Source organism: Misgurnus anguillicaudatus, chromosome 24 (genome assembly GCF_027580225.2).
Source record: "Misgurnus anguillicaudatus chromosome 24, ASM2758022v2, whole genome shotgun sequence".
NCBI lineage: Eukaryota > Metazoa > Chordata > Actinopteri > Cypriniformes > Cobitidae > Misgurnus > Misgurnus anguillicaudatus.
In genome coordinates this window covers 17,597,862-17,612,995 of record NC_073360.2, presented here as the reverse complement: position 1 = coordinate 17,612,995, position 15,134 = coordinate 17,597,862, and the positions used below count along the sequence as shown (strand labels likewise).

The 15,134-nt window shown below is 36.8% G+C and overlaps 1 protein-coding gene across 3 annotated transcripts in view; it reads right to left on the bottom strand.

Annotated features, from left to right (window-relative positions):
• Nucleotides 1-8,142: 8,142 nt before the first annotated feature.
• Nucleotides 8,143-15,134, bottom strand: part of cadm1b (cell adhesion molecule 1b) — a 234,965-nt gene continuing 227,973 nt past the window's right edge. For all 3 annotated transcript variants that reach the window (XM_055196277.2, XM_055196276.2, XM_055196278.2), the window contains 2 exons: nucleotides 13,878-14,003; nucleotides 8,143-10,741 (listed from right to left, as the gene is read on the bottom strand). In XM_055196277.2, coding sequence (XP_055052252.1) covers nucleotides 10,623-10,741; nucleotides 13,878-14,003 — 245 coding nt within the window. In that variant the 3' untranslated portion in view covers nucleotides 8,143-10,622. The remainder of the gene's footprint in view (nucleotides 10,742-13,877; nucleotides 14,004-15,134) is intronic.

The following is a 15,134-nucleotide window of genomic DNA, read 5'->3' as shown; positions in this document are numbered from 1 at the left end:
TAGTTAACATTATATACATTATAAACATCTTTTATACGCTTTAGCTATGAGATATTAACAAAGATAATCTACCTGTTGTTTATTTTCCTTGTTATATAAATAAACTACTTTAAAAGGACTTTGTTGTTATTTATTCTTAGTGGAGTTTACCGGAAGTTACGTGTGTTCCACGAAAGTCGCTTGTTTATGTTGTTGCTGAAGCCGTCTATACCTACATTCATTTTACAGTAAAGTTAGCTCAGTGTTGTAGTTAAAATGCGTAAGATATGATATATAAACAAGGGAATATGCGCGTCATTTATTTCACTTGTTATTAGAAATAAACTACTCTAAAAGGAATCTTGTTGTTATTGATTCTATGTGGATGTCTACCGGAAGTTACGTTTAGTCCACAAAAGCCTTTTGTTTGTGTTGTTGGTGCTGAAACCATCTATAAACACATTTAAGTTGGGTTACAAAAATGGGTTAAGTTGTTTTACCCGATGCACTGAAAGCCCTAATGCTATTTGTACTAAAAAAGTTGAGCAATTATGACTTAAATTTTGCATGATGGATCCTTAACTGAACTATCTTTGTTAACTTCAAAATTCAAGTGCAATTAATTAAAAATTATCAGTTCAAAATGCGGTGCAGGGCTCAAAATTAACTTTTTTATTTGGTAGCACTGGTGCTCCCAACTTTAAAGAGTTAGGAGCACCAGCAAAAATTTAGGCGCATCCATCAAAAAATTTAAAAGCACCACAACTACAATGTAAATGTTAATAGATTTATTTTATTAAAAACAAAACACCACCACCGGGCTTTACACGTCCTATGGCCAGCATTTAAAAGTTGGTTTTCTATTTTATTTTATTTTATTTTTAGCTGCATAAATTCCTAAATTAATACCCAAATGTTGTTGAAATAGTATTGCAGCAATAATAATTTAACAATTACAGGTAACATGATTAAGATTACATAGAAAATCTAGCAAACACGTAAAACACTGATTAATTGTGACATTACAAAAGTGACCCTAATATAGAAGGCAAATATATATTGGTATTGATAACTGCATTACCAGGATGCTTTTACTACTAAATAGGCAATGTTTTAAAAAATACAACAAAAACATACCATCAGCATTGTCGTATTCCACAGCAACATGGAACACAAGGATGTTTGTCGAATGTCCATTCACCAGCGCATGCGCACATACACCATCAAACACACTTTGACAGACAGCTCGGTGTCTCCATCAATAATAAACACATTTGTCATGACACGTCTTGTATTTTTGGCACTTTTGCCATGTTTAAGCAAGGTACGTCTGGCGCTTAAAATGTTTTGATTCCGCCATTAACGCCGTTTCACAGGATTTACAGTAAACACAGTAAGTTACATTTTCATAGCAGAGACACTCTAAATCTTTAAGCCACTCTCTCTGAAAGGTTTAACGTCAACTCGTATTTTCCGGTGGTGGAGTTACATTTGAATCCGGATCGTCGTTAAAAAATACAGTAATAACCGTGGCTGTAATCGGCTCGCTCTCGTCATGCTCGCGATGCGTTCGTCTTTTCACATTTCCGCGCTTCACGGCAACAAGGAATGACTGACGCTCATATTAGCCAATCTGCGGTCTTCATTAAAGGCAAGAACTTAATGGTGAAATTTGATTGGTTATGTATCGTTGGAGAGAACACTGAACCTGGGACAGCGCCAGCACGCAGGATCACAATCAACTCGCGTCACAACAAAATGGGCAGTCGCACAAATGCTCCCAAATATATTTTAAGGTCGCACAGATTAAATTTCGGTCGCATATGCGACCAAAATGGTCGCAATTTCGAGCCCTGCGGTGAGGCATACCCGGCCATAAGCCCTTGCGCATGAAAATTTTGGATGATTTAAGTAAGCAATAAGGTACAAGAGGCTCTATACCAACGCCCTTCAGCCGTTACTTATTCACGATACAGCACTTGCCTCGAGTACCTTATTGCTTTTATAAAACGGTTAGCACACCTTATTAAAGTAAAAAAAATATCAGTACAACTTTCATGAAGTTAAATCAATAAAAAGCATTCCTTCTGCTAGAAAAAATAGTCCCTGACCATGAACAAAAATGTGTTCCAATGTGTAATATTGTGCATGAAAGCTCAAATAAAAATAACAAACCGATACGTGTGGTTGCTAAGGGTGTTGCTAAGGGCGCAGTGATAAACAGAACCGTTGCGTGAAGCGGTCATAGCCGTGTTCTATTGTGAATAAAGCACACCTATTGACCAATCAGAATCAAGGATTGGAACTAACCGTTTTATAATTTTGGTTAAAGAACAAAAAAACTGATGGGACATATAAACAATTGTTAATACAATTTTTTATAGAGTTTTACACTCTTTGTAGCATTACTGATTTTTTGTTGTAAATTATAGTTTTTTTTTGTGAAGTCACCATTCAGGTGATCAGTGTTTCGTTTGGTATGCATGTACCACATCAGTGGCGGCTCCTGACTGCTCTTCTGAGGATGCGCTAATTCAAAATAAGTGTTCGGATTGTCACGTGTGTGGATCCCTTTTCCAAAATATGTGTCCTGCGTGTGGAGAGATCCTGTGTGCGTCAAGTGTTTTGTCAAAACGCGTTTATGATAAAAGAGACGCTCACATTCCCTAAATACATGCAAGGCACTCCCTTAATAGTAAACTCTAATTACGCATGAGATTATGCGAGTATCTGGCAAACGCGAGCGTCTCTTTTCAAGTTCAAGGCAGCAGGCACTTATTTTGGCAGGACACGTGATGCACATATGATCTCTCAAAGCGCAGAACACATATTTTGAAATGACGACCACACACATGACAAGCTACATACATGTTGTGACGAACTTCGCATCGTGCGCCTCAAAAAAAGATGTCACCAGCCGCCACTGTACCACATTCAACTCGTTGTATTTCTCTCCATTATAATTAATACACATGTGAACAGTGCCGTTTGTTGTGTGCTTCTGTGGAGAATTAAGCTAATTCATTGTTTGACCTAGAGTCAGTCCTGAATACCTTTCATTACATCTTGCTACAGTTAAATGCCAATTTAAGTTCAGTCTTTATGAACACCAAGTAAACTTAATTGTTTAAGTGCACTGTACAAACTCCAAGTTTGGTGAATTTAGCAATTTTAGTTCAGTCTATGTGGGCACCAAGTTAAGTGACCTTAAATATACCTTTTTGGGAGACCCATTACTCAGTTGAATTGAGGCAACGAGTTTACTCAATCAAATGAGTTCAGTCAACTTATTAGTTTTTTTTGTGGGGGTAATACAATAACCACTGAGTTAAAAATAAACTTATGCTGGGATTTTTTATATAAAAAAAAGTATCTATTTATTTATAATCCACACGTTCGCATTTTTTTTCATATTTTACCCAAATAACCCAACATTTTTTCAGAGCATAAAAACAAAATGGCTTCCCAGACAGCAGATGACTCCAGGCCAGATCCACACCAGGGGACTCATTCATAAAGCGAAAATTCAAAATCCACGTCAAAGTCCATATTTATAAAAACATAGCGCCACGTCAGGGGGGTCTGAACCAGACGGGACGTACGCACTTTTGCTTGTCGGATTGCTGCAGGTTTTTGGAAATATAAGCGATTCTTACTGCTCGAAAAGGGTTTAGACATTGACAGATGCTTTAATATGTCAATGGAATGTCAATTAGCCAGCGTTTAAAGACGGAGATCTGAAACTGCTCAACTGCGCACAAGTTAAAGATCATTTGCGATTTATAGATTTCCCATCTGAAAGAAATGGCTGCGTTTTCTGTGCGTGCGTACGTTCCTTCTATGAATCACTCATACGCATTTTTGATAAATGATCGTAAGATCAAATGTTGGTTTCTACGCTGCATTTTATAAATGATCTGCACCGGAGCGGCTGACTTTGACTCACTGGTTAATAAGTCTGTTTGTTATAGTGACTCAAACATCATGCAGTGAATGGTGTTTACATTACAGCACTTATATTGCACAGTACAACGCAAGTCTAATGGTACTGTAATGCACTGTACTTGACCAAATGTTGCAGTTTCGAAAATATAACTGCAAAACATTATAAGCAATGTTGTTTCTGTGCCTCTGTTATGGAAATTATCCTGAATCATGTGTTTGGTTCTTCTAATAAGACGGTGCATATTTCTCCCAGGAGGATATTTAGCATTGCTTTAAAAGCTTAATAGTACACCACATGCATTTAAGCTGACCTATACCCGGCTTAACCCTGCGTAAGAGTTAATAACCGATCAATGTGTTTCTCCTGAGAGAAACTTTGTGCATGAACTTACAAACTGGTTCTGGGAGACCAATAATCCCAGCTGTCATTCTCATGGGTGTCTTTAGGTTTTCATTAAGTAGATACTTTTATAAATATACTGACAAGTTTTTTAATATAGCACCATGTAAGAATAGTGAAATTAATATTATATTTACTAAGAAATTGTTGTTGTTCACAGCATCATTCAGTTTATCCATGAAGTCTAAAAGCTTAGAAAACTAAAAGCACACCTATCTTTGAACAACAATAACTTGTAAGTCCTTGTTAGTGCCTCTATACTGTAAGTGGACAAGAACATACTAATTCTCATTATGGATACTATGTATACATCAACCATAAATCACCACATTGTGTAACTTTTGTGTATGTACTGCACTGTTGACTCTATTGTCTGCACTGTCTTCATTTTTATATAACCTGCTATTAATATTGTTTATGTTCAGTGGATGTTTACAGTATATAACCATTTCCAGAATACACACCTAAAGCTCTTCACATATCATTTACCTGTAAATGCTCCTGCGACAATAAAATTGACTTTAAATTAGGTGAAAAATATTTTAAAACAGATTTTTTTATTCATCAAAAAAAAAACTATTTAAAAAGGAAATCAAATGTATTACTCATTTGATTTGTTTAATGGTGACGTACTGCTGTCTTTTCAACAGCTGCAAGATAATTTAATTTGTTATCTACAAATTAGGCATTTTATACAAACTACGATTCTAGATTCCTCTCCTAGCTTGTCAAAATCTCCAATGGTTGATTTATTAAAGTAAATGAAGGAGAGTGATCTCGGCAATTTATTCCTTTTTTCTCAAGCAGGCTGGCGCTAATGTCTCAGCCTTTGAAAATGTGTGGGAGAAAAATTTCGGTAGCGTCCCTGAGAACAAAGAGTGGGAGAAGGGAAGGCATTAAAGGGCTGCTAACCTAGGTGTTTTCAGCAATATAAAAATAGTCTCTGATATCCCCAGAATGGTTCTGTAAAGTTTCAGCTCAAAATACACCACAGATCTTTCATTATACGATGTTGAACATGGCCATCTGTGGCTGCAATGAAAAACACGCCATTTTTGTGTGTTTCTTTAAATGCAAAGAAAGCTTCTGTTCCCCTCCCCGTATGCAAAGTAGGGGGTAGATTGCCTACACATGTGCTTTGGACTACATCAAAACACGTGTCTCTGGCAAAAGGTTGGGTGGGGCATAATCAAAGTGACATCACATTGATAGGTGATCCCCAACAGCCTGTTTTGTGTGAGTGTTGCGGTTTAAAGGAGATTACACAAAGAAGAATAGATGGATTTGTATAATAACAGGATGTTTCTGCACATAATGGTGATTTATTTATGATAGAAACACATTTAAAATGGCATTTTTTAGGTTAGGGTGGGTTTTAAACCCTCCAGTGTTTTTTCTAAAAAAAAAGTTGCTAGCCAGCACCAGCATTTTTCATGATTTGCACAAAAGTTTAATGCCTTCCAGAAAATGTTCTTTTCAAGATTTTTCAAAATGCCTTCCAGAAAACTTTTATCCTACCTTCATTAGTTATCTTTTTATCACCTCTTAAATATGGGTAGGTTTCTTTAAAGCATAACTAGACCCCTGGTCAGAGCCTGACTCCACCCACTGGCAATATTTGAAAAGTGGGCAGATCCCAACAGAGATAGAGGGGACGAACTAAGCTCGTGCGTGGTGAGATCGTAACAAGTGCGTGGTAAGCTTGAAGGAAAATTCAACTGCAGTAGCCACCGTTCATCCTGACAAGGGTAGCACTCAGACGTTTTTTCCACCATATATAGGCGGCAAGCGCGGGTGATTTACATGTTAAGTCAATGCAAAGACGCGATTAGGCATCCTGCGGCGTGGAAGGCGCGGCGCGTTCCGCGTAGTGATGGTCGTTTTCGAAGCACTGCTTCATGAGGCTTCTAAACATTTACGAATCTTTTGTTTCGAATCAGTGGTTCGGAGCTTGTTTCAAACTGGCCCAAGTCACGTGATTTTAGCAAATGAGGCTTCATTACATCATAACTGTTTCGAAACGTTTCGAAAATCCGATGGTTCACCACTAGGGGGAGTTGAGCACATGACCAGTGTCTAATATGTTTAGGTGAACTCGGGTCAGTTTTTTTATGGAAGTTCATAAAACATTTATCCTTCTGACTAATAACACTTCCATTTTGTCTACTTTTTGTTTATAGACAGATTTAAAGGCGGAGTCCATGATGTTTGAAAAACGCTTTGGAAAAGGAGACGGGCCGACTACCAAATCACACTTATAGCCAATCAAATCAAATCAAATGCCGGGTTGCGTATGTGTGGGGCGGGTCTATCAACAGAAGGTCCAGATTCTATTGGGATAGGGGCGTGTTTGTTTAGGTGATTTCAAATATCAACATTGGCTTTCAAACATCATGGACTCCGCCTTTAATGACAAAAATGTGCATAATTAAAAGGGTAGTTATTTTTAATGATTTGTTTGCCTTAAATAAAACTAAAAACACATAATATACTTTTAATATATGTCTTAATCAAATAAAATAATTTTTTTAACATATTTTAATACAAATCTTGATATTATTTTGTTAAAAAAGTGTAAAATGTTTGGACATATCTGCTTTTACACAATTTTGACCAGCAGGGGTCACCAGCATGTGTGGTGTTTCGAACTGCTTCGAAAAACTGAATCAATTTTCGAAGCAATTGGTTCAATTGATTCGAAGCTTCGAAAAGCTTAATTTTTTCCATCACTAGTTGAATTGAGTGTTGCCGCGGGAAACGCACGAGTTGAAAAATCTGAACTTCGGCGGATTTCCGCGCCGCGTTAACCCATCAGGACCTTGCTTTAGTAGTGACGTGATTACAGGAAGCGAGCGGAGTCTCATCAGAGTCGCAGAAGTCCCTCCCATGACGCGAATTTCCGGGTGAATGTCTCGAATGACTAAAATTTCATGCGCGAATGAAGCGAGTAAACTCAAATGTTCAAGCATCCAACTACATGCGAAAAGCGCATTTTTGCCGTCTCTACCGCGGCTGGTGTAAACGCAGCATAAGAGTACTACTGGTACACATAGCCATATGTTTTGTTTCTGTCCTTTAATCTCACAATTCTGGAGCCAGGTTCAAAGAAGATTAGAGAATACAAAAAATGACACTTGCGCCAAGGGACTTCATTCTTGCCCAGAAGTTGCTATTTATTGCCCGAAGATGTATTTTACTTAAGTGGACTAAAGACAAACCACCATCAATCCACCAGTGGTTTCAAGAGATTTACAGTAGCCTATACTTTTCTATTTGAAAGAATTGATCCATCACTTAATGCATCCTTTTTTCCCATTTGAGTTTGGCCAGGCAGACATAAACTGAGAATGTAACTTCTTTTTATATTTCATGCTGTTGTTATGTAAGCCCACTATCCTGTTTTTTTTTAATGTGCATTTTTTATATGTGCTATTACGTATGCTATTCTTGTCAGAAACCAATATACATTCAGTCAAAAAAAGAAAGTTTTTAAAGTTTAACATCACATTACACTTCTCCCCGTTCCACGCATTTAGCAAAATACACTGCCGTTTCTGCCTAGTTTGTTTCGTGTTTCACTTATTGTAATTGGTTTTGGCACAGAAACTCTCAACATATGTTTACAGCGTTGCCAAGCCTGGAATCGTGATGAAATCAGGTAATTCGTCGTCAGTATGACAAATGGGGGCGTTTATGTGACAATTCGAAACAGAAGTCTACCGTTTCGGGATAGAGTAGCGCTCTGTGTTTCTGTGCTAATTAGTGACTGTATGGAGTTATAGTTTTAAGTGAACGTATGAGACAGACTCAACTTGTTTGAACATTAATACCTCTTTTATTGAGACAGTACTGCTCCATTTCTGTAAAAATGTATTTTCATGGTCAAATACAAAGTGTAATTGGGAACGTGTAAATACTTTTAATTACACAGGAATACAAATTACATAGATGAGACAAACTATTTAACAAAAAACAATGAAGGACAGATGATACAAGTCTAAAAGTAAGAAATTCTTTTTTTTTTAAATAAACGTGATTTGCTGTGACGTATCTATACAAAGTAATATAACATTTACACAGTGCACAGCATTTAAAGATCCGATAAAACATGTCGAATGTGTTATTATAATAATAACTTAAAGTTACATGGGACTTTTTGCATTCTACCTGAGATGCAAAACAACATAAAATAAAAGACCTGAGACAGGGGAAAATGAAACCTACATTGAAACTGATGCTTTTTTTTTTAGATTTGGGCAGTTTATATCAGTTACTATTAAAAATTGAAGAGATATGAATGGAGTGTTATGGCTGTATGCTTGGTATCAGCCAGCTATGAAAGGAGCCCACTTTACTGCGGAGGTCCTTTGGGGTGCAGACGCTACACCATAAAGTCACTGTTGCATGATTGTTTGACTGTAGCCCTCCTTATTTGACATGCTATAAAGTCAAAACAGCTTTTTGTCATGTTAAATGAGTAATATGACAAGATCGTATAGCTTTAAAAATGACCTTTTATTCCTTTCTTGCCATGTTAGGGGCACACAGTGATATTTTTTGTCTTGCAAAACTTTGGCTCCAATTACAGGCGTTCTCTTCCTATATTTTTGGGGTCGTTATTTCCATTACTCTCTAAATCAATATAGTCATGTAGGTGTTTAAATAAATCTGCTGCTTTATAAAATCACAAAATTCTGTACAACTCACAATGTCAATAAGAACATGTTTCTTTCCATATAACCAAATATAAAGTATGGCATTAGCTAGCCTCGCACAAATATACCATCATTTTTAAGCGCTTTCGAATCTAAATAATGATCTCCTGTCGGATAACGTCAAAAAACAACCAAACAAAAAAAGTAGCACTCCATAATACACAAATTCATGTAAACGATATGACCAAACATCTGTGCTGTCACGAGAATTTTACAATGCTAACCTCACCATAACTTCAAAAAATGTCATTATACATCCTCAATATAGTCAATAATCACATACAATGTGTATCTGTCCTACCTTCTAGGACGATGTGTGAAGGCCCAAGATAACAAAAACAATGTCTGGTATGTTTAATAAATCAACTATATACCAACTCTACAATAATGCAATAACTTCAAGTTCTATATAATTTCAATACATTACAGAACATAATAGGCGATTCTCCCTCACTTAAAAAACCGCAAACATATATCGCATTAAAACAAAGCGTGTCACTGATAAAAGAGAACGTTACTGCATTTATAAACTATTACGTTATTGTAGAGTTATTACATTCAGCCAGACGTCTATAAATCAGCTATATTAAGTAAATCAAGATAACTAAACAGTATAGGAGGGCTACATACACCGAGTATGGCTTACAACATATAGGCTCAATCTATTTGATTAAAATTGATACTATGACTGACCTCAACGTCATACTGACCTGAACTATGTTACTCACTACGCTGTTTTATTTAATCTAAGGAACATCCTTTTGACAAATTTCTCATTCGGTTGAACCAGAAGCCATTTAGCTGTTTGCTTTGGCATTCATTTTTAATGTCTGGGCGTAATCGTGATTAAATTAATAGGCGAGTGGGGCAGGTACGGATGAGTCGGGATAAATTTGAACAGAGTCACGTACAGTTTATCTAATACATAACGCAATGACACGGTAATGCATAAGAATGCATTGTAGCTATGTTGGTCACATCAACAAAAAAGGTTTTATCATTTCTAACTCATTCTCAGAGGGACTAAAAACAACAGGCAATTTGCCAAATAAATAACTTGGAACCGATCCATAACAACAACCCGAGCGACAGTCCCCAGCTTACATTTAAACTTTGCGTGTAGCTTCTTTCAGACCTGCAGACAGAACAGCGTGAGAGAGAGCGAGCGAGCGAGAGCTTTAAAATGTATTGATGTGCTGGCAATTAAAACAAAGACAAATAGATTAAACAAAACAAAAATGGTGGTTTTGGACCATTCGAGAGACGGTACAAAGCTTGTGGGTGTCCTGATAAAAGTGTGTACTTCAGTAACAACAGAACAAGGCACAAAATTTTTAGCAAATGTTTAAACTGAACAAAACCGGCCCCAGCGGGAGGTGTCGGATGGTGAAGCGGTCTAAAATTGAGCTCTCCCAGTACTCAGCCATCCCACACCCCGTCCGCAGTGATGGCAGAACCTTCGTTGTCTCATCAGCTGCCCAGGTGTGAATCCAGTCTGATTGAATCCCACAAACCCCCCACCACCCAACCCAGCAGTTCACAGTTTGCTGTTCAGCGCAGGAAGCTAGCAGGTCCAGTCAGAGTTAAATGTAGTATTCCTTTTTGTCGTCTGAGTTGTTGTGCCCTCCCTCTGCGTTAATGATGGCGGTGTCGGCGTCCGCAGCGTCGTCCGCTCCTTTGGCTTCGTGTGTAAAATAGGTACCTTAAAATAGGGGGAACAAAAAGAAACAATCAAATATTGCAATTATGTTGGTAAAATAATTCCATGTTGGAATGGATATTTTTGGTTAAAGGAAAACTTCACACAAAAATGACAGTTTTGTTTAATAGACAAGTAATAATGACTTTTCCACAAACATCCTATGAATGATTTGCTCTTTGCACAAAGCTATCGTGGGACTTTGGTTCCTATTCTCGACAGCCTCAGTTCTTTCATTATGGAAACCTTTTTATGTGCGACAGTCTGGTTTTGAATGACATGAGCGTAAGTAAACGAAGACAGAATTTTTATTTTGTGGAAAAATAGAGACAGTGACCACCATGCGAATCAAACCCATGGGAATTGAATTGCACAAAGCACCAAAGTTTATTGCAGATTGAAGAGAAACAATTCATATTATAGTTTTGAATAATTAAAACATAAAAAATATGTATATAATAGTGTATCGCCTTTCTACAGAGCCTCTAAGGGGACATGGAGCAAAAATTAAATAAAGTTTAGTTTTGTGTGCGCACGTGAAACTATCGCGTGCTCAAATGAAACTATCGCGTGCTCACATGAAACTATCGCATGCTCACATGAAACTATGTTGTATGCACGTGAAACTATTATTTCGCGTACGAGCATAAAACTTTCGGGTGCGCATGTGAAACTTTCGCTTTCACGTGCACGTGCGATAGTTTCACGTGTGCACGCGAAACTAAACGCGATAGTTTCACGTGCGCACGCGAAACTAAACTTTATTTAATTTTTGCTCCATGTCCTCTTAGGGGCTCCGTACCTTTCCAAGTCGCCATGAAAATAAAATGAAAAACAGTAATTTGTTTTAAAATATTGTGTTTTTTAATACAATTTGTTTTAAAATATAGTGTTTTTTTCTTTTACAAATGACTTATCCGTGAGCTTCATTATTTTAAAAAAATCTATGTGCCCTCATAATCTTTAACCCTTGTGCATTGTTCCAATTCACTACCCTTTCGTGTTGTTAGTGGACAAAAAGGCCACTAAATTAAACGGCTGTAAAAATGTATCAGATGAATATTTTTTATTTTTTTTGCATAAGTCTGTTAATGAACCTCAGTACTGATCAAAACTACCAAATGTCCACAAAAATGTCATGATTTAACTCTTTAATTGCCAAGTTTATAAGTGGTGTCACTGATTTTCAATTGTGGACTGGATTTTTTTCATCTTTTTCACAGTCTTGGGCATGTCAAAGATTAGTAAAAACATTGGCTTTGGTGCATTTTTAGTTTTTGTGCAGCATCAGATTAATTTTTTTTCCTCTTCATTTATGGTTTGTGGCCATTTCTTGCTCCATTGACTTCCATTATAACAATGTTTTTTGATTGCAGAGCCATGACACCTTATTATCATGCATTCTTGATTGTTGGTGGTGTTTCCTTTTGCTAAGAGGTCAAATTTGTCATTTTTACTGTTGATCACAATGTGGCACCAGTAAACCTTTAATAGGCCTGTGCAAAAAACAAAGCTTAATTTCTGGTTTGTACATTGAGTTATATCAATGGAGCAAAAAAATGGCCGCAAACAATAAATGACGGAGAAAAAAATAAAATCTGATGCTGCACAAAAACTAAAAATGCATCAAAGCCAATGTTTTTACTAATCTTTTACATGCCCAAGACTGTGAAAAAGGTAAAAAAAAATCAAGTCCACAATTACTTTTTATATTGAAAATCTGTCATTTTATGTTTTTTTCCCAAATCATTGACACCACTTATTAACTTGGTAATTAAAGAGTTAAAAACATGTAATTGTGTACACATTTGGTAGTTTTGATCAGTACTGAGTTTCATTAACAGATTTTGGCAAAAATTGAAAAAATATTAATCTGATATATTTTTACAGCAATTTAATTTAGTGGCCTTTTTTGGCCACTTACAACACAAAAGGTTAGTAAATTTGCCCATGGTATATTGTTGAGTTTTTGAAAAATTTCAAAGCATTTTCTTAAAATATGTGTAAATATAAGATTTGTCACGAAAAATCATTACATTTGCTGAAACACAGAGAAAGTTGTGACCAAATTAAGACTAAAACAAAACAAAAATGGGTCCAACAACACAAAAATGCAAATCTCCTCCCCTCCTCAAAATGAGCACTATTTACTTCCAGTCATATGGTATGGCAGGTGGGCGGGTTCCGGGAGAAAATCGCAGCGATTAGCAATTAGCAACACGACCCAACTTCAAATGTTCCAATCAGAACTTGATGGACAAATTCAAATCCAGCCCTGCCTTATTTCATTTCAGAAGCTGGTTTCACTCAGATATACGTCACCACATGTAAAATAAGGCAGTCACTTCATGGCGACTTTAAAAGACGTTTAAAACACAGCCCAGATGTCTAGAAAAATTTGGGCTATCAGTAGCTCGGTTTCCATCACCCTGATTATATGCGCATTTTGAAATTTCGAATAAATTTCGAATAAAAATCCCTTAATTTGCAAAAATGCTTTTACGCTCACTTGAGGTGGTTTTTGACTTTTGCAAAAAGAGTAAATGCGAATAATGGGAGATGGAAATACATTTGCCAAATAAATTCTGACGTAGTGACCATTAAACCCACGCGAATGTTCGTCTAGCTGATCCGCTGATGCTGTCTTTTACCATATATGTATGAATCATAAAACGCCTCTAAAAAGTCTCTACTGCTGGTTACTAGGTTACCAAATGCCACCATCATTTACTTGAACAACTTGATGGAAACGCACCTAAGACGCATTGTTTCTTTTTCTTTATTTGCGAATTTCGAAAAGATTCGCTTCACGTTTGGATGAAAACCCCACTATTGAAAGTTTAATAGACGTCTAACCATAGCCCAAAAATAAATAAATGAAACCCAACACCTTGCAATCACTGTTGACTTTGCTTTCATGATAAAAATATTATACATATCGCAAGTTAATAAAACGACATGTAACCAAATTCAGGTTTATTTTGGTTTGAAGTGGGTTACTCATGACTATTTCAGGTCTATATCTACTGTAACTCTACAGATGGTGAAATGATGGCTAGGTTCCCTATCCTTCCTTTATAGAGAAAGATGGTACATTTTCCAATTAAAGATGAATCAGGCAAGCATGTGCTCGATTTACCTTTGTGTCTTGCGAAGTATCGGCCAAGAACGATCAGAAGACAAAGCATTGCAAACACAACCACGGCAACAACACCTCCGATGACGGCGTGATCAATTTTCGGTGGCACTCCATCTGCTCTCGAATCTGCGTCACAAAGAAAAACAAAGAGAAACAAATTAAGACACCTTGTGCTGTTGTCACATGGTCGGTTGGGAATTCACTGTAAGATTCCCTGGAATAGTTGCCATATAACGCTATTCTGTTTCAAGTCATGTTAATATCATCTTTTCTACTCATGCCCAGCTCTTAAAATTCAAATCAACACTTTACCCGATGGCACAGAAATGTCATTTTTGGAACAGAAAACACCTGCCAGCTTCTGACAGTTCTCACATAATCTTGTTTCTGACATATTTTGTAAATAACACAGACTAACACACATTTTCAAACACAGCTTGTTTTGATCTTGAACCAACGCTGATTCTTTGGGGAACTTAGTTGCTATCTTATGATGGTTTTAATCAAAGAAAAGCTTCAGTCATCTAACAATTTGCTTACTATGGATTAAGTTTAACTTAATGTTGACTCTTCTCTTATCACACAGGTCAAATGAATAGTTCCCAAGGGCTAAGTAAATTGATATATTCTTTTAAAATGTGTACAGAAAAATAGGAATGCAAAAGGGGTTAATATAATGAACAGTCGCTATGGGAAATCTTAATGCCCATTAAGCATTTACATATGAAACCAATTAGCTTTATATGAGCTGCTGCTGCCATGGCTCATACAGACAAAGCAATGCTACAGAAACCCCTGCAATTTTTAATTACACACTAAGTTTTCTGATGAAGTGCCTAGCAACTTGAAACAAGAATTTAGACTTGCGAGTGAGGACTTAAGTGCCTGACTATACTTTCCCTCAATATTACTCATTCAATGCGGCAATCAATAGCTTTTCATCAGGCCGAGCGTGATAAAAGGTGCCCTTTTCTATTTTCAGTCAAAACACAAGCTTAGGGAACCTTCAGTCATTGACCGACATTTTAAACCTTCAAATCTTCTTTGATCTACATCAGGCTTTTCTAATAATTTAATCCCACCGAGTGTCTTTAACAATACACGTGGCTCTCTCAGGAGCATGTTTCTAATTAGCCTACCTGGTGCATTAAATAAATGAAAGCTTTCCTATGCCAACAACTGCATACAAACAAGATCTTTTGATAAAAATGTTCCTGCCGGCAGATACAGGCCAGTAGGATGATACGGTCAACCGAG